Source organism: Melanerpes formicivorus, unplaced genomic scaffold, assembly GCF_026170545.1.
Source record: "Melanerpes formicivorus ecotype bairdi unplaced genomic scaffold, bMelFor1.0.p_v2 SCAF_6, whole genome shotgun sequence".
In the NCBI taxonomy this organism is placed as follows: domain Eukaryota; kingdom Metazoa; phylum Chordata; class Aves; order Piciformes; family Picidae; genus Melanerpes; species Melanerpes formicivorus.
Genome location: NW_027142358.1, coordinates 1,285,898 through 1,311,625, shown reverse-complemented (window position 1 = coordinate 1,311,625; position 25,728 = coordinate 1,285,898). Strand labels below are relative to the sequence as shown.

Genomic DNA, 25,728 nt, shown 5'->3' with positions numbered 1-25,728 from the left:
TAGTCCCTCTGGAGAAACTTAAGGAGCGCTGTGGTTCTTAACAGCATCCAGCCTCAAACCCTAGCAGCTGTGCAAGAGAATCCAGCTGCAGCAGATTGTTGGTATTGTCTTGTGATCACAGCCAGGTTAGAATTGTTCAGGAAGAGCCTGACCTGCTGGTGAATGAGAGATTTGTGTGTGATTCTAAGAGGCAGATGTTATAAACATAAGAACTGCAGTATTTTCCTACACCAGGAATAGAAATGTTTTAGATACAGCCTCCTTTTCTCCTCAGTTAAAAGAAATGCTCTGATACTGACTTGAAATCTTCATAAAGGTTTGGTGTTTACTTAGGGTTTTCCTTGAGTCTAGCATCAAAGAACTCTTATGTTGAAGTGCAGGAATCTGAGATCACTTAAACCTATTCTTTTGGATTTTATTTTTTTTTAAATGCATGTTAAATATTCAGGTAGAGAGAAAGGCTTAGAAAACCATTTAACAGTTGAGTTTATTCTGAATTCTGATGCCTATTGTATACACTGTCAGCTTTTCCTCACCTTAGAATAACTATGTGCTAGTGTTTTCTATACCTGCAGAGCTGTTCATGGCAATTGCTTTGTTGTGTGAACTGCTGAAAAGGGTGCAAAGCTTTTCTAGTGCTATCTTTAAGAAGTTTAGCATATATTAAAGAAAAAACACATTTGGTTTGCTCTCCATATTTTGATGCATTTTGAAATCCATTAGCTAAGGTATTTCCATTATTCACTTGTAATGTTTGTAAATCTTCATTGAAAACCTTGGTCTCTGTGCAGATACTGTTCATAGAATCAGACAGGGTTGGAAGGGACCACAAGGGTCACCTAGTTCCAACCCCCCTGCCATGGGCAGGGATACCTCACCCTAGATCAGGCTGGCCAGAGCCTCATCCAGCCTGGTCTTAAACACCTCCAGGCATGGGACCTCAACCACCTCCCTGGATAATCCATTCCAGGGCTTCACCTCTCTCACAGTGAAGAACTTCTTCCTCATGTCCAGCCTGAATCTCCCCAACTCCAGATTAATTCCATTCATGTTAATCAACAATGACAGAGTCACAGTATCACTAAGGTTGGAAGAGACCTCAAAGATCAAGTCCAACCTGTCACCACAGACCTCATGACTAGACCATGGCACCAAGTGCACATCCAATCTCCTCTTGAACACCTCCAGGGATGGAGTCAAACCAATCAAATGTGCATATCATTTACTTTGCATGCATATCAAACCTAGGGTCCTACCTTGGTGGACTAGATAATTAGAAGGGCATAGATGTTTGTTTTTAACTGATACCTTATTTCTTATAAGGTTGGTAGTTGTGGGCATGTAAGAAGGGAATTTTAGGAGCAATTATGTGACTTTCATGGGATGCTTCATGCTATAATTTTACAGGCATTTATAGATTTTTCCGGACTACATCCTGCATGGATACAAAGTTGAACATAGAAGGTTTCACCTCAACTTGAGGAGAAACTTCTTCACAGTGAGGATGAGTGGAACAGGCTATCCAGAGAGGTTGTGGAGTCTCCTTCTCTGGATGCATCCTGTCTGCATGCATTCCTTTGCAGACTGCCCTAGGTGATCCTGCTTCTGGCAGGGATGTTGGACTCGATCTCTGGAGTTCCCTTTGAACCTCTAACATTCAGTGATTCTGTGATCCAAAAATAACAGTTTAATCACTGTCATCTGGATTAGAAAAATTATGCATGTAATTAGTTTCAGATGAACTTGAAAGGTGTTGCTTAGCCTGTGTGAATTCCATTTGAGACACAAATAAATAAAGACAAATTTGCATTTAAATGATTCTTGGTAATACTTGAAGTTTTAAATACCAGCATAGGTAATTTACTTCATATTCAGGCATTTCTTTCACTTCACAGTTTGGAAAGCAAGAACTGGGGGCTTGAACCCTTTGTATTGCTTTTGGATTAGAAGGTTCATACCTGAATTAAATTTCTCTTGGCTTCCTTTCTTTTGTGGACAAACTGTAGCTCGGGAGATACCACTGTATTCAAACAACATGAAAAATCTGACTTGGAATGGGATACAGATTTAGGCAGATTGCAAAAAATCCCTAGGATATTTAGTGATGTACAATACTAAAATATATGTAGCTGAAGAGGGAAAGGTTGCAACTATTACATGATTTGTTCCAGAAAATGGAGTGTGGGGTGCAGCCAGTGCATGGAGCTGCTGCTGCTGGTAGTATTTCTTACAACTAGGAAGAGTAAGAGTAGAGCATTCCTGAAAGTCCTAGAAGCTAATGCTGGCTTAGTAGGCAGTGTCTTTTACTGTCTGTGGCACTCTTAGACCAGGAAACATGCTCTACTGGCCAGGGGAGGTTTAGACTCGAGGTGAGGAGGAAGTTCTTCACCAAGCGAGTCATTTGTCATTGGAATGGGTTTCCTCCTGGGGGGGGGGGGGGGGGGGGGGTTGAGTCACCATCCCTGGAGGCATTCAAGAGGGGATTGGACGTGGCACTTGGTGCCATGGTCTAGTCATGGGGTCTGTGTTGATAGGTTGGACTCGATGATCCTCGAGGTCCTTTCCAACCTAAGTTATACTGTGATACTGTGATATGTCTTGGCTCCAAGGGGTCAGCCAAGATGTATGTACGTGACCCTTTGCCACTGCACTAGCATGGACTGAGTTGCAGAGCCTCCTCCATTGGTAGCTAAGACTGCTATCCTCCAAGTCTTCACACATTTTAATTTGGAATCACTGCACTTCGTTCCAGCAGTCATTAAGAACTGCTAATTATTGAAATATTCACACTTCTAACAGTGTTTGTAAAACTGTGTGAGTCAGAGCAATTTAAATTAATCATTGAAAACACACACAAAAAAATTCTATTGCTCTCAGCCATATCAGACTACTAATATTATGTTTACAGTGCTTTGTGCTGTTTAAATCTTTGGAGCTGCTTGTCATGTCTGTACCGGTACACAAGGAAGGATGGCTGAACCTAGCACATCATAATCATAAACACAATGCTCTTGTCAAGTACAATGAGAGAAATCAATTGCTGTGACAATAATTGCTATTCAAAGTCTTGGTTTAAATAATAATAATAATAATAATAATTGTTCAGTTATTTTTATTTTAGACTTGTGCTTGCTTTACAACATATCAATTAAAAGGTAGTATATTTGCCAATAAAATAGAGTAAGTAACAGACCAGAAAAACAGTACTTAGGAAAACAGTATATGTGATCTCTTAGGAAGCTTCTGCAGTGTTGATTTAAAAACATTAACTTAGATGTGGCATTGAGTGCACCCTCAGCAAGTTTGCTGATGACACCAAGCTGTGTGGTGCAGCAGACATGCTGGAGGGAAGGGGTCCATCCAGAGGGACCTTGACAGGCTGGAGAGGTGGGCACAAGCCAACCTCATGAGGTTCAACAAGACCTAGTGCAGGGTCCTGCATCTGGGTCGAGGCAATCCCGGGCACAAATCCAGGCTGGGCAGTGAGTGGCTGGAAAGCAGCCCTGAGGAGAGAGACTTGGGGGTGCTGGTGGACAAAAAGCTCAACAGGAGCTCTCAGTGTGCACTTGCAGCCCGCAAAGCCAATCAGATCCTGGGCTGCATCAGGAGAAGTGTGGCCAGCAGGTCAAGTGAGGTGATCCTCCCCCTCTACTCAGCTCTGGTGAGACCCCACCTGGAGTACTGCATCCAGTTCTGGAGCCCCTATTACAAGAGGGATCTGGAGGTGCTGGAAGGTATCCAGAGAAGGGCCATGAGGATGATCAGAGGGCTGGCTCTCCTATGAGGACAGACTGAAGGAGTTGGGGCTGTTCAGTCTGGAGAAGAGAAGGCTCCGAGGTGACCTAATTGTGGCCTTCCAGTATCTGAAGGGGGCCTACAGGAAGGCTGGGGAAGGACTTCTCAGGATATCAGGCAGTGACAGGACTAGGGGGAATGGAATGAAGCTGGAGGTGGGGAGATTCAGGCTGGATGTGAGGAGGAAGTTCTTCACCATGAGAGTGGTGAAGCTCTGGAATGGGTTGTCCCATGGAGGTGGTTGAGGCCCCGTCCCTGGAGGTGTTTAAGCCCAGGCTGGATGAGGCTCTGGCCAGCCTGATCTAGTGTGGGGTGTCCCTGCCCATGGCAGGGGGGTTGGAACTGGATGATCCTTGTGGTCCCTTCCAACCCTGACTGATACTATGATATGAGAATTGTTTTCTTTGCATGTATCTACATAGTAAAAATGGTGTCTTCTTTTCTTTTTTTTTTTTCTTAAAAACTGGATACTTTTCTTTTTGCTGGTTTATCTTTTGTTTGGGTTTGTGGGGGCTTGGTTGTTTGGGTTTTTTTTCCCCTATGTTTTTTGTTTGTTTTTTTTTTATGTTTAAAAATAACATAGCATTAGTAAGAAACATTATCACACAGAATCACAGAAGGGTCTGGGCTGGAAGGGACCTCCAAAGGTCACCTGGTCTAACCCCCTCTGCAGTAAGCAGGGACATCCTCAACTAGATCAAATTGGCCAGAGCCCTGTTGATCCTCACCTTGAATATCTCAAGGGATGTGGCCCTAATCACCTCCCTGGCAACCAGTTCCAGTGTTCCACTACCCTCATGTTAAAGAATTTGTTCCTTACATCAAATCTAAATTGAACGCTGAACTTGAGTACTGTGTCCAGTTCTGGGCCACTCAGTTTAGGAAGGATATTGACTTGCTGGAACATGTCTAGAAGAGGGCAACAAAGCTGGGGAGGGGTTTATAAAACAAGCTCTATGAGGAGAGGCTGAGGGAGCTGGGGTTGCTTAGCATGGAGAAGAGGAGGCTCAGGGGAGACCTTATTGCTCTCTACAACTCCCTGAAGGGAGGTTGTAGACAGGTGGGGGTTGGTCTCTTCTCCCAGGCAACCAGCACCAGAACAAGAGGACACAGTCTCAAGCTGTACCAGGGGAGGTTCAGACTGGAGGTTAGCAAGAAATTCTATGCAGAGCCCATTGGAATGTGCTGCCCAGGGAAGTGGTGGAGTCACCATCATTGGAGGTGCTTAGGAGAAGACTTGATAGAGTGCTTGGTTACATGGTTTAGTTGATTAGGTGGTGTTGGATGATAGGTTGGACGCGATGATCTTGAAGGTCTCTTCCGGTCTGGTCTATTCTATTCTATTCCTACTGTTCTCCAGTTTTATGCCATTGCTCCTCATCCTATCACTACAGGCCTTTGTAAACAGTCTCCATGCCTCTTGTAGGCTCCTTTCAGGTACAGCAAAGTTGCTATTAGGTCTCCCTGGAGCCTTCTCCAGTCTGAACAATCCCAGCTTCCTCAGCCTGTCCTCGTAGCAGAGGTGGTCCAACCCTCTGATCATTTTTGTGGCTCTCCTCTGGACCTGCTCCATCAGGTCCATGTCCTTCATGGCCATCTCCTATTTTCAAAAAAGGACTTGGAAAGAGCTTTTTAAGCGTGTGTAAGTATTCACAAGTGGGCAGTCAGTGAGGCTGCTTATGTCTATAAGTAAGCAGTGTGGACAAATTGGAGATCACTATTGCATAAAAAAATGGAGCTGAGGACCCAGTATCTACACTGTATGTATCTTGACATTTTTTCATGTTGGAGCCCTTTTGTGTCTGGAGTGTACACTGCACACTTTCCAGTTCAGCTACTGCATTATGGGCTCCAAGTTTGCTTCATAGCATGAGCTAAAGCAAAACACTGGGGATAGTCAGGAGATTCATTCAAAACCCCACTCCACATCCACAGAAATGCAGGCACACCCCTAGGAATCTCAAGACACATCCACCACATCTATTTGAGCATGGAGACAGCAAGACAATGTCAGTGTGATGCCGCAGTCAAGTTAGGAGCCTATTGGTTTTCTTGAGTTGCTAGAATGCTCTTGAGAAACTGCTGGCACAGATGTGCTGCTCCCAAACTGAGCTTAAGTGGGGGCAGCCTGGGGCTTCTGCATGATACTCAGCTATGAGGAACTGCTGTGCTTGCTGTCATAAGCTCAGTAAATCTGAAGTGTGCTCAAATTAGGATCACACAATTTTTAATGCTAATAGAAGTATACTAGATTTAAGGCAAAGTCTGAAGAAGTGTTTGCTTTCATCCAATATGGAAATTTCTGCTGAATTATTATGCAAATTAGTGGCTTAAGCAAGATCATAGAAACAACAATTATTCATGCATCAATGTTTACCTACATTTTCAGGTGTTTAAATTTCTCTTTGCATGTTAAATAATAAGAGAATGAGAAAAGAAATAGCAAAGGATAGAACATTTTGTTTTGTTCTGTTTACCTTCCATTTACAATATTAGTCCTTAAAATATTTATATTTAATTCATGAAATAGTTGCTTTTGCATCACTGCAAAAATAAATGATTTCATTTTAATGCAAGTACTCTTTCAATACAATAGGTAACTTACTTATAGGCATTAATATATAACGAAGAAAAAGGAATTCGCTAGTCTGTTCATAATACATTCAAAGACCAAGCTAGAGGAGAGTAGGCTTAGATTAGACATTAGGAAGAAATTCTCCACCATAAGGGTAGGGAGATACTGGAATAAGTTGCCCAGGGAGGTGGTGGAAGCCACATCCCTGGAGGTTTTTAAGGCCAGGCTGGATGTGGCTCTGGGCAACTTGATCTAGTGGGAAGTGTCCCTGCCCATGGCAGTGGGGTTGGAACTAGATGATTCTTGAGGTCCCTTCCAACCCTGACAGTTCTATGAGTCTATAATCTTAGAGCACAAATATGGCATTATTTAATCTGGTTTAACCACACTGATCAACTTCACAGATTTTCCCCACATATTTATCCCTGCAATTTGACTTTCATTAAGGACAATCTACAAGTTTTGTTTTACTTTGCCCGTACCAAGCAGCAATATGTGCACTAATTACCGTTGTCAGTCTGCTTCCTAAACACACAGACAGGAAATAATTCCTCAGTTAGGGAAATCACTGTCCTCTCACTCTTCAGCCACCTCTGTGAACTGTACTTAATATGTCTAAATATGGGCTCTGTAAGTTACAAATTTAGTCTGTACATTGCAAAAGTTGTTGTGAAGACTGTAATTACTCCTTAATTTTTTCCTTCTGTTAAATCAGTATGTCTCTTTACATACCACCCAGAATCTAGACCTTACTGCTAGACCCTGTTGTTCTCTTGCAGCCCTTCCTTGGCCACTTTCCTCTGCTGCTTTGGACATAAACTACTTATGTTGAAGACTTTTTCCTCTTTATTTCACCCATTCTCTAATTGTATACTGTCTGCTACTTAATACTAAGATGATAACTTCCATTCAGCTTTTAATACATGCAGCTGGTGCTCAATTGCTCATTTTCAAGCATGCAATTTTAGTGTTTCCTCCTATTTTGTTCCACGCAATTTCAAGCAGCAACTGTGTATAGCTGTGTCCTATCTTCTGGCAGATTATTTGTTCTTGAGACTACAAAATTCTGATAATGCTTGGGCTGCTGTGGTTCTAAGCTTGTCATAGAATCACAGAATTGTTAGGGTTGGAAGGGACCTCAAGGATCATCTAGTTCCTACCCCCCTGCCATGGGCAGGGACACCTCACACTACATCAGGTTGCCCAGAGCCACATCCAGCCTGACCTTAAAAACCTCCAGGGATGAGACTCCCACCACCTCCCTGGGCAACCTGTTCCAGTGTCTCAGCACCTTCATGGGGAAGAACTTCTTCCTAACATCCAATCTGAATATACCTATTTCTAGTTTGTTTCCATTCCTTCTAGTCCTTTCCCTACCTGACACCCTAAAAAGTCCCTCCCCAGCTTTCTTGTAGCTCCCTTCAGATACTGGAAGGCCACAATGAAGTCTCCTCAGAGCCTTTTCTTCTGCAGACTGAAAAGGCCCAACTCTCAGACTGTCTCTATGGGAGAGGAGCTCCAGCCCTCTGATCATCCTTGTGGCCCTTCTCTGGGCATGTTCCAGCACCTTCAGATCCATCTTGTAATAGGGGCTCCAGAACTGAATGCAGTACTCCAGGTGGGGTCTCACCAGAATGGAGTAGAGGGGGAGAATCACCTTCCTCAGCCTGCTGGCTATGCTCCTCTTGGTGCAGCCCAGGATGTGATTGGCTTTCTGGGCTGCAAGTGCACACTGCTGGCTCATGTTGAGCTTCTCATCCACCAGCACCCTCAAGTCCTTTTCTTCAGGGCTACTCTCAAGGCAGTCACTGCCTAGCCTATGTTAGTGCTTGTCCTAGCACTATAGTTTTTGGGCAGGATTTACATTCATAAGTGCATAAAGTAATTCACTCCATACTCTGTGTCAGTGTTTCATAAACCATCTGCATTGCAAAGGCATCTATCTGTGTATTTGGGTGTCATTCAGAGTCTCACAAAAAGAGTGAGAAACAGTGGACCAAATCCATGACCACGTGGATGAGTCTGTGTAAGCACAGTTAATTTTTGTACTCCCTCTTTACCATCCAGCTGTTTTCTGTGTCTTAGATGATCTTAGTCATTGCAGCACATTCAAATCTTTCTTCTTTTTTTTTCAGTGCATGTAACATTATTTTGTGGTACAGAAACTACATCATAATAATGCCTGAATTTAATTGAGATGTGACTGATTCTCAGCCATTGTTTCTTACTACACATTTCTGTGATAGACGAACAAGAGCCCTGTTCTTTTTTCCCCATGGAAACTCGTAGGCAAGTCACCACTTGATCTTTTTGAAAGGTGAAATGATTGAGCTTGTTAAATCACTGTCAGTAAAAGATATTCTCCAACATTTGGATATTTTTTTGGTGATTTTTCTCTCTATTCTCTCCATGTTTCCAGTCTCCTTGGAAAAAAAAACCTGCAAGTACCAGAATTTTGAGAACAAGTCTGATAGCATCAGTTTTCAGCAATACCTTGTAGAGTGATACATTCATCTCCCAAGCCTGCTTACTACTGTGCACCTGAGTATTTAAGGTTGTTTTAACCCTTTTGTTTCATCAAAAGGTTGATCATTTGCACTAATCTCTAAATTATTTGGGGAATTTATTAAATCCAAGGGGAATATATATCCTTTGTTCTGTAGATGAGGCCTGGATTCCTTGTCCTCATAAATACAATTTAGCAATGATGATGTTTAAATAAATAGAATAGAATAGACCAGGTTGGAAGAGACCTTCAAGATCATCGTGTCCAACCTATCATCCAACACCACCTAATCAACTAAACCATGCAACCAAGCACCCTATCAAGTCTCCTCCTGAACACCTCCAGTGATGGTGACTCCACCACCTCCTCGGGCAGTCCATTCCGATGGGCAATCACTCTCTCTGTGTAAAACTTCCTCCTAACCTCCAGCCTAAACCTCCTGTGGAGCAGCCTGAGACTGTGTCCTCTTGTTCTGGTAATGGTTGCCTGGGAGAAGAGACCAACCTCTGCTGTCTACAACCCCCCTACTGTATAATTTCTAAATAAATCTACTGTATAATTTCTTTGTATTCCTTACTATTAACTATTAACTTTGTCCTCCTTACTATTAACTATTTTTCACTCTTGAGTCATGCATAGAGCTCCTAGCTATTATGTATCAAAGTCTCATCAAAATTGGCTGGATCTGATACTCTGGGAACCTTGCAAACATGTGTAGGAATTTCCTTTTTTTGATGTTGATCCTCTTCTGATTCTTTTTAGCTGTCAGTGGCCAGGTTTTAATTCATTTATTTTGCACTGGACTGCATGAATCTCTGTTCCCCATACTATTTATGGCTGTGCTTTCTTTTCTTATATCTCTCACACAAGAAGGAGCTTAGCAGTATAATGGGAGATTGGAGAGCATCCATCTGTACTTGTCCTGCTGTTTTAATGTTTCTCTGTGATGTTAATATATTTGTCATGTCTCAGCTCCCTATTGTTTCAAAACTGAAAAGAATTTATTTCCACTACCATTCCATTCCCGTGTCTGAGTTGACTGTACTCTGTTATATCTTTTAAGTTCAGCTTAGGGTTTGTGAGATGGGGTGATGGGTACTTTGAGATACAGACTTCCTATAGATTTATGCATTGGCTTCCCAATGTTTTCTGGTTGGTGTTTTGTTTTTTTTCTTTATTCCTTTCTAATCTCTCCTAACATCCTATTTTCTGTCTCAAATGCCACTAAACCTTCAGTTGATACATTCAAAGAACTATCTGCAATGACTTTGAGATCATTTTCTTGAGTGGTAATTGCTAATTTAGAACCTATCATTGTGTATTTGTAGTTTGGGTTTTTTTTTCTCCACATTGCCTTCAGTTCATTGACACTGAATTTCATTCCCTTATTTTATTGCCAAGTCACTTGATATTGTGAGATCCTTTGCAGTCAGCTTTAATTTTTATTGCCCTAAACAAACCAAGGCTATTATCTCACCACAGCCTGAAACTAGGTTAGTTTGACAAAAACTATTTTCTCTGTCTTCTCCTCATTAACATGAATGTTGATGGTTTTTCCCCCTTCTGATTGTATCTATTAAAAAAATTAAAATAAAGTAACATATTTCATGTTTACTTACAAAAAATATGAATCATACAAACATATTAAATATTTCACATTTCAATGCTCTAATTTCCAATTGTTTATATTATTGTATTTGTGTGCTCCTGTACTCAGCACGGGTTAGGCCACACCTTGACTCCTGTGTCCAGTTCTGGGCCCCTCAGTTTAAGAAGGACATTGAGGCACTGAAATGTGTCCAGAGAGGGGCAATGAGGCTGGGGAGAGGTCTGGAGCACAGCCCTATGAGGAGAAACTGGAGGAGCTGGGCTTGTTTAGCCTGGTGAAGAGAAGGCTCAGGGGAGACCTGAAAGGAGGTTGTAGGCAGGTGGGGGTTGGTCTGTTTTCCCAGGCAACAAGCACCAGAACAAGAGGACACGGTCTCAAGCTGTGCCAGGGGAAGTTTAAGCTCGAGGTGAGGAGAAAGTTCTTCCCAGAAAGAACATTGGAATGTGCTGCCCAGGGAGGTGGTGGAGTCACTGTCCCTGGAGTTGTTCAAGAGAGGATTGGACGTGGCACTTGAAGCCATAGTTAATTGTCATGAGGTGTTAGGTTGGACTTGATGATCTCTGAGTTTTTTTCCAACCTTATTGATTGTATGATATATAGTAACACATAAACATTACATATATGTTTCAAAGTGTATGTCTGGGTTTGACTTTGCACATAAACTAAACAGTGTTATGACTGGTAACAGGAAAGTTCAGTGGGTGACCCAGCTCCATTGATGTACAGAGCACAAAACCAATTTGTCTGAAGTTTTTTTCAGACAGAACTCTCAAGGTTTTCTTTTCTTCTACTAGCTGTAAAGAATTGTTGAAGATATTAATAAATGTGGAAAAATAATTTTCTAAGGAAAGAGATTCAGTTCCGGTGTTAATGAAGAGTCACAGAGCAGAAGGCTCTCTTAGTTTCTGGTTTCCAGCTCTCTGGAATGTATTAATCTCCTTCAAATGCTGGAAGCTTTGAGTTCATCATTTTAAACAGAGTTGCTGGTGCTTCCCTATTTTATTTCTTTTGGAAGGGCTGTAGAGGAGAAGAGTAAGTGAGATGGCTTACTATTACTTCATGCACAGTATGCTAATTTATAGCAACACATCAGTACTTTGATGTTGTCCCTGGGCATCTCTTGCAGTTACTACCTAGACAGTACAGTATGTGGTAGGGATAATATTTTTAGGAAGTAGTATTTGTAAGCAGCTATTGGTTTAGAAAGCTTAAAAGATGCTTCTGGCAAACGGGATTTAATCTGGTCATCAGTGGGCGAGGTTTTGTTCTGCTCTTCCAAGGTGCCAAATAAAACTCGCTGTCAATGTGTAGTTGCTTTTGGAGGAGTCTGTAGAAAGGGAGGCAGCCAAAGACAAATTTTTAAAGGTGAATTCAGTGCATGAACTGGAGTGATGTGTCACCTAAATGATGAACGTTCTGTGATGAGTTCTGTCATAATGTGCTTTGTGCTACTTAGATACTCAGTCATGAGAAACTCTTAAGAGAAACTCTTCTAGGAAGAAATATAATGATATTATATATTATTCAGCAAAGACTCATGTAGGAAGATGATTTAGACTGAGGTTCATTACAGTGCAAGGTTGATTTTTCTCTTCTGAATTCTCTGAGGTTCTTGAACCAGCACTTGCCCTCTCACATCCTTTTATTACAGATCGTTGACTTTTCTAACAATTTGCTATTGGCAGAGTGGTTCTTAGAGATGCTAAACTCTTCTGATCCATTGATCGGAACCAATCAAAATTCTGAATACCTTTGTTTTTTAAAGGATCTGTGTCGAAACTCAATAAAAGCTGAACCCTGTATTTAAAATGACCTTACAAGGAGAGGCAGAGAATATATCTTCCATTGCATAAAAATCCCTAAGTCCCAAAGATCATTAAAAAAACTGCTAAAAAAATGCTGGTGGTTTATGTTGGCTGTTAAGAGGAAAGTCAAACTTTGCATCCAGAAACAGATCCGTTAACTGCTTTTTTTCCTCTCAGGTTCAGAACACTCAGCCTTATTGGAGCTAAACAGACAGTATTAAGCCTTTGAAATAAAACAAACAAACAAACCACCAACCCAAGCTGTTAATTTTAATTAAGCCTTATGTGTCCAAACTACTTAATATATTTGGTATACCTCATATATTTAGAATACTTTTCTCTTTCAAACTTGTCCTCGCTCTGGTAGGATTTCTCCAGGGTGTTCAAAGAAGAAATTGATAACAATGAACTTTGAAAGCTTGTAGTGAAAAGATGTTTAAGTGAATAAGATGCTGATAGGAAACCATATTGATTTGTGTTACTTTAACCATCAAAGGAAAGGTTGTGTTACAGAGACTGACTTTGGAGTGTAGTCAGAGCAGTGGTACTTTTTGATGTCAAATACTCAGCTAATTTGTTGCTTGCAGACCAATGAATGATTGGGTGCTTTCATTCCATTACCTTAACCATGGCATTAAACTACAGTTGCCATAAACAGCTTTCTAATAGTCTTTATATTATGGATAAATATTGAATGCCATAAGCTGTTACTTCTACAGATGTATCTTCCAGGTTATAACTTCAGATCTGTTTACGGCATGATACAGTGAAACATTGGTGTTACTGCATGGATAATGATTATGTTTTAGAGTTATGCACAGTGCTTCTCTGAACTGTACTACTTCAGGAAACTCTTGGTATTTCCCACATTAGTAAAAAGAATGTGGTTTGAAGCTTTTGGGGAAAACAAAAAGTAAAAGAAATATTATAGTTGGCTAATTTAATTCAGCAGTTACAGGGTTATATTAATTGAGGACAGCAGATGTACTAACGTGACTGAAAATTCTTCATGCAGCTAGAAAATGCAGCTACTTTTATAATAGATACTTTCCAGAGCAATACACAATCTGACCAAAAAGACTTGTTGTCATATGCAAACCCGATTCCTCAAACTCGTTATACTGCCTGTGTAGGTATCATTCCTGCATCCCAGGGAATGACTCAGAATTCACAAAGTCAGTGAAGTATGAATTGGTATAATTTTTCTGCTGGTTTTCCATCTCCTACATGTTGAACATGCAGTGCATATTTGTTGAGACCGTTCTGAGTGTGTGGAGGATTGTAATGGAGTTTATCCCCAGATACTGGAGACAATAGCATTTTATGGAGACAGTCACAGAACTAGAGGTGTGCATTCTCTTTTGTCTTTGAACTGGGATAGTTGAACTTTGTTTGTCATCCTGGTAGAGTTTAGTTTTCCTCCACACTTTATTGTATTTCATTACCTTTGATGCCCTAAAAGCATGAGCTTTTTCAGACCATTATGCTACAATTATGATTTATTTTTTTTATTTTTTTTGTTTGTAATTGCAGTTGTTTCTTATCCTTACTGCTGGTAGCCGCTGTCGTTTGGAAAATCAAACAAACCTGTTGGGCTTCTCGACGGAGAGAGGTATCAATAACTTTAAGATTATTGCAGTACCTTTATCTTTCAGAATAAATGGAGAGCTTTGATAAACAGTCACACCTCCACTTTATCCAGTACACACCATGCAAATATCCACATAAACACTTATATTTTGTTTTGCCAAGGCCTTTTTATGTTGAAGATGAAAACTTCCTCTTGCCAAAACTTGAAGACATTGCATCGTAAGGTTGTGGAAAGCTTAATTTTCTTTATGGTGGAATATTAAGAGTATTTTAGTTCAAAGGGACTTAAAAGAATCATCTAACCTGACCAGTTCAGAGCAGACAAAGTTAAGACATGTTGCTGTCCAAATGCCTCTTAAACACTGATAGGTTTGAGGCACTGACCATTCTGGGAAGCCTGTTACAGTGTTTTACTACTCGGTAAACAAATCCTCCCTAATGTCAAATCTGAACCTTTTAACCATTCCCATATGTCGCATCACTCACTACCAGGGAGAAGAGCTCAGCACCTCACTCTCAACTTCATCTCTTCAGGAAACTGTAGAGACTAATGAGGTGGCCCCTTAGCCTCCTTTTCTCCAAACTGGACATACCCAAAATCCTTAGCTGCTCCTCACAGGACATCCCTTCCTTCACCAGCTTTCATCCTTCTTAAATTGTAGGGCCCAGAACTGCACACAGTACTCAAGGTGACTCTGCACCAATGCTAAATACAGGGGGATAATCACATCTTTTCACTGGTTAGTCATACTCTTCAGTGCAACCCAATGGTCACAACAGTCTCAAAATAGTGGAAAATCATTTGTAAGCTCCTAAGATCATAGTGTAGCATCACAAACTTTGTAGGAAGCAATCTGATGCTGTGATTTAGGCTGTGTTGGCAGTCACTGGAAGAGAGTAGGATGTAACTCTGCAGAGATCTTATATTTTCTTCCTTTTTACTTGCTTTTTGTTGTTGTTTGTAATTTTATTTTAATTATACTTTAAGCAAAATGATATCTCTATCAATATCAGTAGCTCTATCATTAAAACCATGGCACAACTGGAGCTCTTCAATAAATACCATACATAAAGGTCACCTTATTATTTTTTAGACTCATTATGGGTATGCTGGAAAATCAGGCCCAAATATCTGTTCTTACCACTTCAAAAAGTGATTAAATGTGGATGGGATTAAATTTAGTTCATGTATACTGCTACATGTATATAGCATGATTCAGGTCATGCACACTGATAGTTGTCATATTTCATTTTGTTTGTTATTGTTTTTTTCCCCCCTTGAAGCTTCTAATTTTTGATAAATTTTGGAAGCTTAAGCACTTGCTTAAAACCAAATCTGTCTGTAATTAATTATCTTTTCTTAATATGCTGACACTATGAATGCTTAAATATTTTTTGCTTTTCTTGTTTGTTTGTTTTTACTGTAGATCTACAGTAAATTTATGCATGCTTTAAAAGTGCTGGGTAACTTACAGACACAATTTTCCTTCCCTGAAATTACATTATCTGCCCAGTTTCTGCTACAAAGAAAAATGTGTTTTATTGCAGTTATTTCATTTAGAGTGTTTTTAAACTCAGTGAATATTGTTAAGCATATTCTCTCTCTAAGAGCAAGTGCTCACATATTTGTTATTGCAAAATGGAATGAACACTTACTTTAAACTACAGTATTCTCTTCAACTTATTAATTTTTCATTTGAATGTTTCTCAAAACTTATTAATAGTTCTGTGTAAAATTCTGTGCTGGAATGTAGCAATTCTTTGATTTAATATTTTATGCTAATGGGGTTGTTTTATTGACATGTTCAAGAAGAAATATGAGTGTATGTGGTTACAGATTTAGGGGGTCAAGTCTGTTTCCCATGGTTCCTCCTAGGTGTTTGAAATACAGCATTTTTGATGTAGTCATAGGCATCACCCTAGAAAGAACACATTCTTATAGAAAAAGGTTTTGAAGTTTTCCAAGTTTTGTTGTCCTAATGTCATCAAAAGCTTTTCTAAGACTGTATGAATACTCATATAAGCTGACTGGTCAGCCCAGCATAAACACAAACTAGCTTCTTTGGAAGAGCAAAATAGTTTTAATCCTCTTGCCAAGTATTGTTTATTCTTTCAGGGGTCCATGCTTCAGTTATGGTCCTTGGGTTCCCTTCAATAAAGCTAAAGAAACTTAGTTGCCTTTCATTCAGAAATGTTCCCTGTTTAATTTCAAAGCTGGGCAAATATTTATTCCTTCCTGTTGTAAATTAGGTGTGAAACAGTACCTAGCGTGAGGTAGCATTATGAATTGCAATGTTTAAGCAGATCTCCTTTATCTTCAATCTGCTAATTCACATCAGCAGCAGTTCATGTCAAATGCAAGTTTTTGATGATGTGCCCCATAGTATTTTCCTTTAATCTAGCTCAGAGAACTTGTTCTTACAGATAGTGTTATTTTCTAAGGTTTCAGAATGAAGCGTTACAAATAAGTTGTATACCATAGAAGTAGAAAGCAATCTATTGTTGAAAAGAATTCTGAAGTACCTGCCTTTAAAGCTCACTAATTTAGGGGAATGAGCTCTCTGCCTCTTTCATCGTGCTTGAAAGACAGGAATGTTTGACTTTTTAGATATTACCTTCAGTATGGACACAGACTGCAGCCAGAAGTGAAATGTAACAACATAAAGAAATACAAAAAAGCACGAAGGCAATAGCTATGTGTCCATTTAATGTTCACCTCAGTCTGCTTTCACCTAAAGGACGAGAAACTTTCCTGTCCAGTTTTTGACATCTTTTAGTAATTAATTTTATCAGGCTATTGTATTATTATTATTTGTAAAGTTTTCATAGACCTCTGTAGGTGAAAATTCAGAACTGTGTCCTTCTTTCGCCTTCTGACTTTAGTGCTTGGCTAAATTGGGTCACTGTTGATTCCAAATTGAATGTAGCATGGCCTCAATCCAATACAAAGCAAGAGCAAGTTGTTTAGATTGCATAGTGGAAATGTCTCAATTTTCCCATAAGTTTAAACACTTTCTCTTCATGTTTCTTTCCTACTTCATTGCTTATTGGGGAAATATTTGCTTTCCACTGCTCAGAGCACTGACCAAATCTTAATAAGCAAGTTCATTTCACTGCAGTCTCTGTTATTATATACAGTTAAGAGGGACACATATATCAAAATAGGTAAGTAAATTGTGTCTTTCAAAAGGCTTTAAAGAATATTTGCTAAAACTGAATTTAACTTCCCTTTCCCCATGTCTATTAGTCTTTTAATTTACTTATTTGAAATAATTTTCCCCTAAACTGAATCTTTGAATTTTTTACTAATAACAAAATTTAGGGTCTCATCTTCTTCCTACATACATTGCTACCTCTTAATATATTCTTCCTCTAAGGCTTTTTTAATGTCTATATTTATGCTTTAACTCCTGGCTGAGATTTTCCTCTTCTTTCCTGCCTTGTGAAAGAATGAGAAACATCAGATAGACTCTCTCTCACCTTACGCCATCAAAGTTATTCACCTTCTCTGTTGAAAGAAAATGGGAACTGTCAGTCTTTTATGTCATAGTTCCAAAAAGACTAGTGAAACTTAGAGCAGAGGAGCATGAACAACCTCCTGCGTGGCATCTCTTGACACTTTATCCCACCCAACCCTCCCATGGATCCAGCACATCTAAAATAAGATTTTAAGAAAGGCTGAGGTAAGATAGTGAAATATTGCTCATCTGAGAGAGCTTTATCCTTGAGGGGATTAATACAAAGTATGGTGAGATGACCCCCAAAGCATTATTCTTATCTCACTGTCTTCCTTGAAAAACAAATGAGAAGAAATTTGGATCATTTTCAGAGGTACCAAATCTCAAATTCCTACTTACAGAACTAGATAACATTTGCGGGTAAGCATGGAAATTCATGTACAAGTAGAGAAAGAGCAAGATAGATTTGTTAAATAAGTTGCAGGAGCCCACAAGTATTGCAAAGTTTACAAGCAACTAGGCATTTTTTTTTTTTACAATAGTCTTGCACTACATAAATAGAGCAGATATGTACTCTAGCTTTTAATCTCTCATCCTTCTTTTTCCTCCAAAGACTCACAAATCTTTCTACCAGTACCTCTCCTAGTGAGATTTCACCTGTTAGTTCACCGAATGAAAAACTGAGAGCTGTCATTTTCTCCCAAAGATTTGTTGGGCTTCTTGCATTTTATACCCAGAATTCACCCAAGAGCCAATCCATGAAGTTTCAATCTGACTCTGTTTTGCTTCTTTATATATAGATATAAAAAGATATATCACTTAGATTTACTAAATAAAAAATTTGAAGAGAATATGATTTGTTCTCTCTGCGAGTTTCATATCTGAAGTGTTCATTCAATCTTCTGTTGAGAATGGGTACAAGAGAATCTGTTCATAGATCATGTTACTGGAAAGCTTGATGGGTTGCCTGCCAGTTTTGTAGTGGCTCAAAGGTTTTGTCTCATAAACTTCTTCTGACTGAAAGTCACCACATAGCAGATTAAATTTGCATCCAAATGATTTTTTATTAATAGTATGTCGAACTTCTCTCTTTGCTGACAAGATTACACTGAGGTCACTAACAGACTCCTACAGATGGGATTAAAAACAACACAGCTTGTAGCTGAAGTATTTCAGCAAAGTGCTTGTCCTTCATAAGGTAAGGCAGCCACTGCTCAGATACCATTTAGCTTCTCAGATACCCTTCCTACCATTCATTCAGCCAGATGCTTTATAGGATTTTTACCTTTAATTCAAAAGCATGCAATCACTGACACACATATTCTCCCTCCTCTCTCACACACACACAAAATACTTTTGTGTGCCAATGTGTCTTGTGTCATTATATAGAATCACAGATGGTTTGGATTGGAAAGGCCTATAAAGGTCATCTGGTCTGACCACCACTGTAATGAGCATGGACACCTTTAACTAGATCAGGTTGTTCCAAGCCTCCTCCAATGAGGCCTTGAATGTTTCTAGAGATGGGGCTGCTACTACCTCTTTGGGCAACCTGTTCCAGCATTTCACCACCCTCAGCATCAAAAATTTCTTCCTTATATCTAGTCTGAAATATACAGTAGTGTATATTGGATTAATTAGGTCAAATGCAGTTACATAGATTTCTATTTCACATATTTTACTATTTTAAAATTTATTTATATATATTGTGAGAATTTTTTTTTTACATCTTTTTATAATCATACATGAGAAAGAACTTGCATATCTTAAAAAAGATGACTTAGAATCTTCACAGTATAACTAAGGTTGGAAGAGACCTCGAGGATCATAGTCCAACCTGTCTCCACAGACCTCATGGCTAGACCATGGCACCAAGTGCCACGTCCAGTCTCCTCTTGAACACCTCCAGGGATGGTGACTCCACCACCTCCCTGGGCAGCACATCCCAATGACGAATGACTCTCTCAGTGAAGAACTTTCTCCTCACTTCGAGTCTAAACTTCCCCTGGTGCAGCTTGAGACTGCATCCCCTTGTTCTGGTGCTGGTTGCCTGGGAGAAGAGACCAACCCCTTCCTGGCTACAACCACCTTTCAGGTAGTTGTAGAGGGCAATGAGGTCACCCCTGAGTCTCCTCTTCTCCAGGCTAAACAACCCCAGCTCCCTCAGCCTCTCCTCATAGGGCTGTGCTCAAGGCCTCTCCCCAGCCTTGTTGCCCTTCTCTGGACACGTTCAAGTGTTTCGATGTCCTTCTTAAACTGAGGGGCCCAGAACTGGACACAGGACTCAAGGTGCAGCCTAACCAATGCAGAGTCCAGGGGCACAATGACTTCCCTGCTCCTGATGGCCACACTATTCCTAATGCAGGCCAGGATGCCATTGGCCTTCTTGGCCACCTGGGCACACTGCTGGCTCATGTTTAGGCGGCTGTTGATCAGCACCCCCAGGTCCCTCTCTGTTTGGGAGCTCTCCAGCCACTCTGATCCCAGCCTGTAGCTCTGCATGGGGTTGCCGTGGCCAAAGTGCAGCACTCGGCACTTGGATTTGTTAAATGCCATTCCACTGGATTCTGCCCATCTCTCCAGTCAGTCAAGGTCCCTCTGCAGAGCCTTTCTACCCTCTAACTGACCAACATCTGCTCCTCTTATTTCCTCATCTAATACAGTATATGTCTCTTGAGCAATGAGGAAGTAATGCATGATTGCACATCTATGTAGAAGTGTTTGAAAGCATGGTATTTTATGTGTAAAGTGCTTGCATAACTTTAAGGGCTAATATAATTCCTTTATTGGAATCTTCATATTTATATATAGCATTTCATTATGCAGTCAGCTGTGCACCATTTGCCTGTCTGGAAGAATAGCACACAGAAGCATAAAAACATGGAATTATAGAGAAGGTTTGCTTTATACAGTGTGTGGGTGCTACACAATTTATTGCTTCATTTTATTAAATAAGCTTAATGTTTGTTTAAAAAAAAAATAAAGAATGAAAATACCCACACCTTTCTAGCCTTTTAATATCAAGGTAGTTTTAGCCTCTTGAATATTCAAAGATTCTTAAAAACACAGAAATGAAAGCAAGACAGACTACTTCTTGATGACACTAACAATTCGTGTAATAGCTTTAGGCTCATTTCTATGGTTACCCTAATAAGAAGGCTCAGTTGTATTGATAGTACTAATCAAGGTAGACAATATGTGAATTTCAGCTTTATTTTAATATATATATGTTCCAACAATTGCATTTTTAAATATTCCTTTTAGGGAAGGCAATAATAGATTAGGGTGTATGTAATACCCTTTATAGACTGCAGCACATTTAGTTTAGCTGTATTAATACATGGAGTATGTGGTGGTGTGATGAGAATGGAGACAGGGACAACAGCACTCAATATGAGTGATAGTAATCATCCAACTTTATTGTTCCACACTTCATTATTTATAGTCTTATCTTATGCATAGTTAATTCTATTCTAATTTAACACATACTTTTGGTCTCTCTCTAAAAGGTTACATCATTGTTTTCATAACTTCTGCTCAGTCTAATTGCTCTTTTTCCCAGATCTTGCCACCTCCTTATCTTGCTTGCCTCCCTTCTCAGGGGCAGCTGGACTTCAGCATACCAAGCAATCAGCACTTTTCCCACATCTCCTACTCCACCGCTATATTATCAACAGAGAATTCTTCAAGACCTGAATACACAGGTGTTCCTGGGACCCATGTCCCCTCTTGCTCAAAACAAACCCCAACAGTGGTGTCTTGAACAAAGGAATACTTGGACACATCTGTGTTTTAATGTGAGGAAGGAACCACCAGTACTAGATGTAAGGAATCTGAGAAATACTTATACATATAATTAACATAGAATCATAGAATCAACCAGGTTGGAAGAAACCTCCAAGACCATCCAGTCCAACCTATCACCCAGCCCTATCCAATCAACTAGACCACAGCACTAAGTGCCTCATCCAGTGAATTCTTGAAGAATTCCAGGGGTGTCAATCCACGACCTCCCTCTGCAGCATATGCCAAATCAGTCTTTCTGTGAAGAATTTCTTCCTAATATCCAGCCTGAACCTCCTCTGGTGCAGCTTGAGACTGTGACCTCTTGTTCTGGTGCTGGTTGCCTGGGAGAAGAGACCGATCCCCACCTGGCTACAACCTCCCTTCAGGTAGTGGTAGATACCTCAATGCATAGTGTTGTTCATGTGTCTAGATGTCTACAGGAGTCCATGCTTTACGCTTGACACTTGCTAACCTCACAGCTCACTTTGCTTTTTTTGGTATCTCCTCATCCGTTGCATAGCAAACATCTTGCACATCTATATGTATTTACTCATAGGCCATGAGTAATCCCTCTGAAGTCAAAGGAGCTATTCATAGGACCAGAATCTCAACTTGTTACATTGCTCAAGCTCCTCTGAAATCAATAGATCTATAACTGCTTATTCCAACTGTGGATGTGGTTTCATTGTGGAAAGCTGGGGCATTTGTTTCAGGCTGTCGTTTTCTGCATTCTCTCCAACCTAAAATGTAGGTTCTTCTCTGAATGAACCTTTCAAGTGATACAACTAGTTAGCTGACACTAGATTTTATCTCAGGACTCCCTCTGCAATCAATTTAAGAGGCACTAAGTGACAGCTCATCCCACTCATTTTTCAGTGTTTGCTTTTATACTCAGATACTTGTGGGGGGCTGAATTGTTGTCAATGATATAAATAACCCAATGAGTCAAATCTCCTGTACTTAGAGTTAATCTTTGCTTTAATTTTGTAAAATTGAGGCTGCATTTATAATACTGTAACTTCTTAAAATGAAGCATCTGATTGATTTGTATATTTTTAGCACTGCCCACATCACACTTATTCTTTGTAAAGGGAAGTATTCAATGGTACCAGTGACAGACTCAGATTATATTGGAAATTTTATTTTGGGGGATGAGCTAAACAGAATTGGTCTAATGCAGGTATCTCAAAACATCACACAATGTTAACAGGTTTAAATGAACAATTATGAGAGGTACAAGACTAATGAGGCCATCTTAGTTATAGACAGTTTTGTATTTCCTGGAAGTAATCCTAGCTGTCTTACGTCAAATCTGCTTGTGAATTGCCATCTTCAGTAGGAATTCAGCAGGAATTCACCATGACCTGCCTGGGGAGGGTTAACTTCAATTTTTGTTTGGGCCTCTCCTGGTTTTCCTGGGACAGAATCCTACACCTGCAGTGGTCTATAGGCATAGACCCTGGCACTTTGAAGTCCACCAGGGCTGCTGACCTGAGCTGGTTACAGGTGTACCCCAGACCATAAACACCATGCTCAATATAAAGGGGAAGATTGCAGAGGAGAGGGTCTCCTCCTCTTCATTTTATTCCTACTTCTCCCCATCCCTTGAGGGACTTCCTTGGCATTCTGCTTTCAAGGACTGATTTCCTGTTTATTGTGACAGATGGTTATTTACTGGCACGGGTGTATTCTTTGTATTGCCATTAGTTTTGCTGTTTCATTACATTTATTTTCATTTCATCACGTGGGTCTCCTCTCCTTTTCCCAGTTTTCCTTCCCAGCTGGAGACAAGTCATTGAATGATAAAACTGCTATAGTTAAGCCCTGGAAATGTAGACAGAGTCCTAAAGCTCTGTGCCCTTCAGGGAGGTTTCTTGGCATGTGGAGGCAGAGATCTGTTGGAATAGTGTTAAAGTAGTATGTAGACTGAAATAAATTAACCATACCAAGAAAATCAGTGCAGGTGTAGAGAGAGGGGGGAAAGCCACAAACAAACCCACAATATGCATCAAATGAAAACATTTCTTTGAAAACCCTACAGGTAGAGAATGAAAACCTTGAAGCATGGGAAGAATATGTTGTAGAGAATGGAAACCTTGAAGTGGGGCATGAATATGCTGTAACGCAAAATAGTGATCTGGTTTCTTTTGTGGAGCTTGCCTTCCACACATGTATCAGTTCCACATAAAAATCATCCTGTTCAGTGGAGAACTGAAGAATGTTACATCCTACTACATTTTAGCTTATCTCTTGAAGTTGTTCTTCTTTAGAACTCATGTAGGTATGTAATTTTGTTTTATATCCTGCCATGTTCATTGGCAGGATAACGTTCTCCTGAATTTCTTCCTCCCATCCTTCCTTTTGTTAATGCTGAAAAAAAAAGGCCTTTAACATGGCAATAGAGATGGATTTTGGATTTTGACTAAGTTTGGCAGAGAAAACTAGATAAAGCTAAATCAACTATTCAAGGATGTGCATCTGGGCTATGAAAATTCATGCCTACCTCTAGACTTAGTACAAATAGACATGCTTTTTTAAACAAGTACATTGAAAAGATACTGGAAATGTCTGTCTGTGTGCAGCTAAAACAATGATTCTGTCTGTTTCTTCATTCCATAAAAATTCGGAATAGAAGGAAGCTAACAGATAACAATAGATTTTTGCAAGAAAAATGGCCAGCTCCTTCTCTTTAATAAATAAATATATGAATGAGAAAAAACATAAACTAAGTAGGTGGTTTAGGTCTATTTACATGACCAGGAACAGAAAATAGTTCACTTTTATTAATGTAATAAACAAAGTTCCTTCTTGCATTTGCGTAGAGAATCATGAAATGCAACCATCAAAACAAATCCATTTCATTATATGGGAGTCCTGGGTGTGTGTAGAGAAGGAAGCTTGAATGTAGTTACCAGTGCTGATAACAGCACTTCAAAACAAATAGTTGTGGTATTCGGTTTAGCAGAATTTATGATCAGTGTTGAGTTTTCTAAATATTAGTCTAAAATGCTGCTGAAGATAGTACTAGTAATATTAGAATAGACTGCATGCCTGCTATCTGTCACAGACCTTGCAAGTGTACTAGGTTAAGCTTTCAAGCTTGCAGGAAGGTAAAATTAAGGTTATTTAAGAGAAAGAAGGAATTGGCTAAAATGAAGAACACTGCCTGAGGCAACTGGCTACTCGGCAGAGCCTAAGGAGCCTTTGAGCTGTATGAGCTGAGAGGTTTCCATGGGGCTGGTTGTAAACGTAAGAGCATTAGGAGACTTTTCCACAAACTACCTGTCAGCAAAAAGCAGCAGACAGAGAGAAAGGCAATCCATAGTGGGGCCCTGGGAAGAAGCCAGATAACTTCTTTTGAATTTCAGAGAAGAAAAATCGCTTGGATTTGTTTCCATAGTGTTGTAGGCATGAGGATGGGGAATATGCTGCTTTTGTAAATAAAGAGAATTGCACAAAACCAGGTTATTCATTTTTGTGTCTTAACAAAAACAAAAGAGCAGGTGTTGAATGTTGGCCCAAAGAAGTAACTCTTTTTTTACATTTCTATTTCCTCTGTGTTTGCAGTATGGTGTCAATTTTCTGTGTCCTATTATAATCACACAAACCTCCCATTCCTCAAAGCCTTGTAAGAAAGAACTGAGAGTATTTTGATGCAAACAACAACAACCACAAAACTTAGAATACTCTGCTGTAAAGAGAGTGAAAAGACTTGAGGGTTTACAGCAAGAGCTCTTTCAGGGAAATGCAAATATTCCTCTCTAGTTCCTCCTTAGCTTTTCACAGAGTTGGCAGCAATTTTAGTGGCCCAGCTAAATAGATATATATATGTAATTACTCTCATTCTTTTCCTTCATAGTTGAATGTTAATTGTGTCTGTTAGAAATTCAATTAAATGATGGTAGCAATAATTTTGGTTGCTTGCAATGTGTGTAACGTCTGCTGCTGGTCTGTAGACAGCTGATGTCAATATTATTGATGTTCTTTCATGAATTTATCTGCTTCCAGAAGAGTCCAACTTCTTGCAAACATAGGAATTATTTTTTCCTTTCAAAGCTGAGTTTCAGGTATGGTTATGTAGGTGTGCAGTGGAGTAGCAGTAAGGAGGGATTAGCATCAAGCCTGAATCTGTTTTGAAGCGTTTGTGTTTCATTTAGCCCAACATGGGTAGTACATGCCTTCTAAAACCACCACATTGACCTTTTTCTCTCTTAATGTTGGCTATATACACATTTACTCTTTCTTTCTTTGGAAAAAAAACATATTGAAGGCACTGACAACTCCCTGCTAAGGTCAGAGCTTTAATAATTTTTAATGGAAAGGGAATGCAGTAATCAATGCAACGGAAAGTGAACCCCACCGACTTATTTTTCCATTGCCTGCAGTATTAATTGGTTTACACTCTCAGCAGAATCTGTTCACTACCGTGAATGCCAGTACTGTTGCTATTAAAAAGAAATAATCTATGGGGAGCTTCTCCTTCTCTAGGTATTTGCACATGCAAAAATTCCCTAGTGTTATTCTTCTGAGTATCTGGCTGATGGTGACAAGATTTGTGTATATATGCTTATTTCTTGAGGAACCTGCAAATGAACAGAGGAGCC

General features: G+C 39.8%; 1 protein-coding gene across 2 annotated transcripts in view; it reads left to right on the top strand.

Annotated features, from left to right (window-relative positions):
• ATRNL1 (attractin like 1) overlaps positions 1-25,728 on the top strand; it is a 618,199-nt gene that overhangs the window by 327,700 nt on the left and 264,771 nt on the right. For both annotated transcript variants that reach the window (XM_068139299.1, XM_068139300.1), the window contains exon 26: positions 13,824-13,902. In XM_068139299.1, coding sequence (XP_067995400.1) covers positions 13,824-13,902 — 79 coding nt within the window. The remainder of the gene's footprint in view (positions 1-13,823; positions 13,903-25,728) is intronic.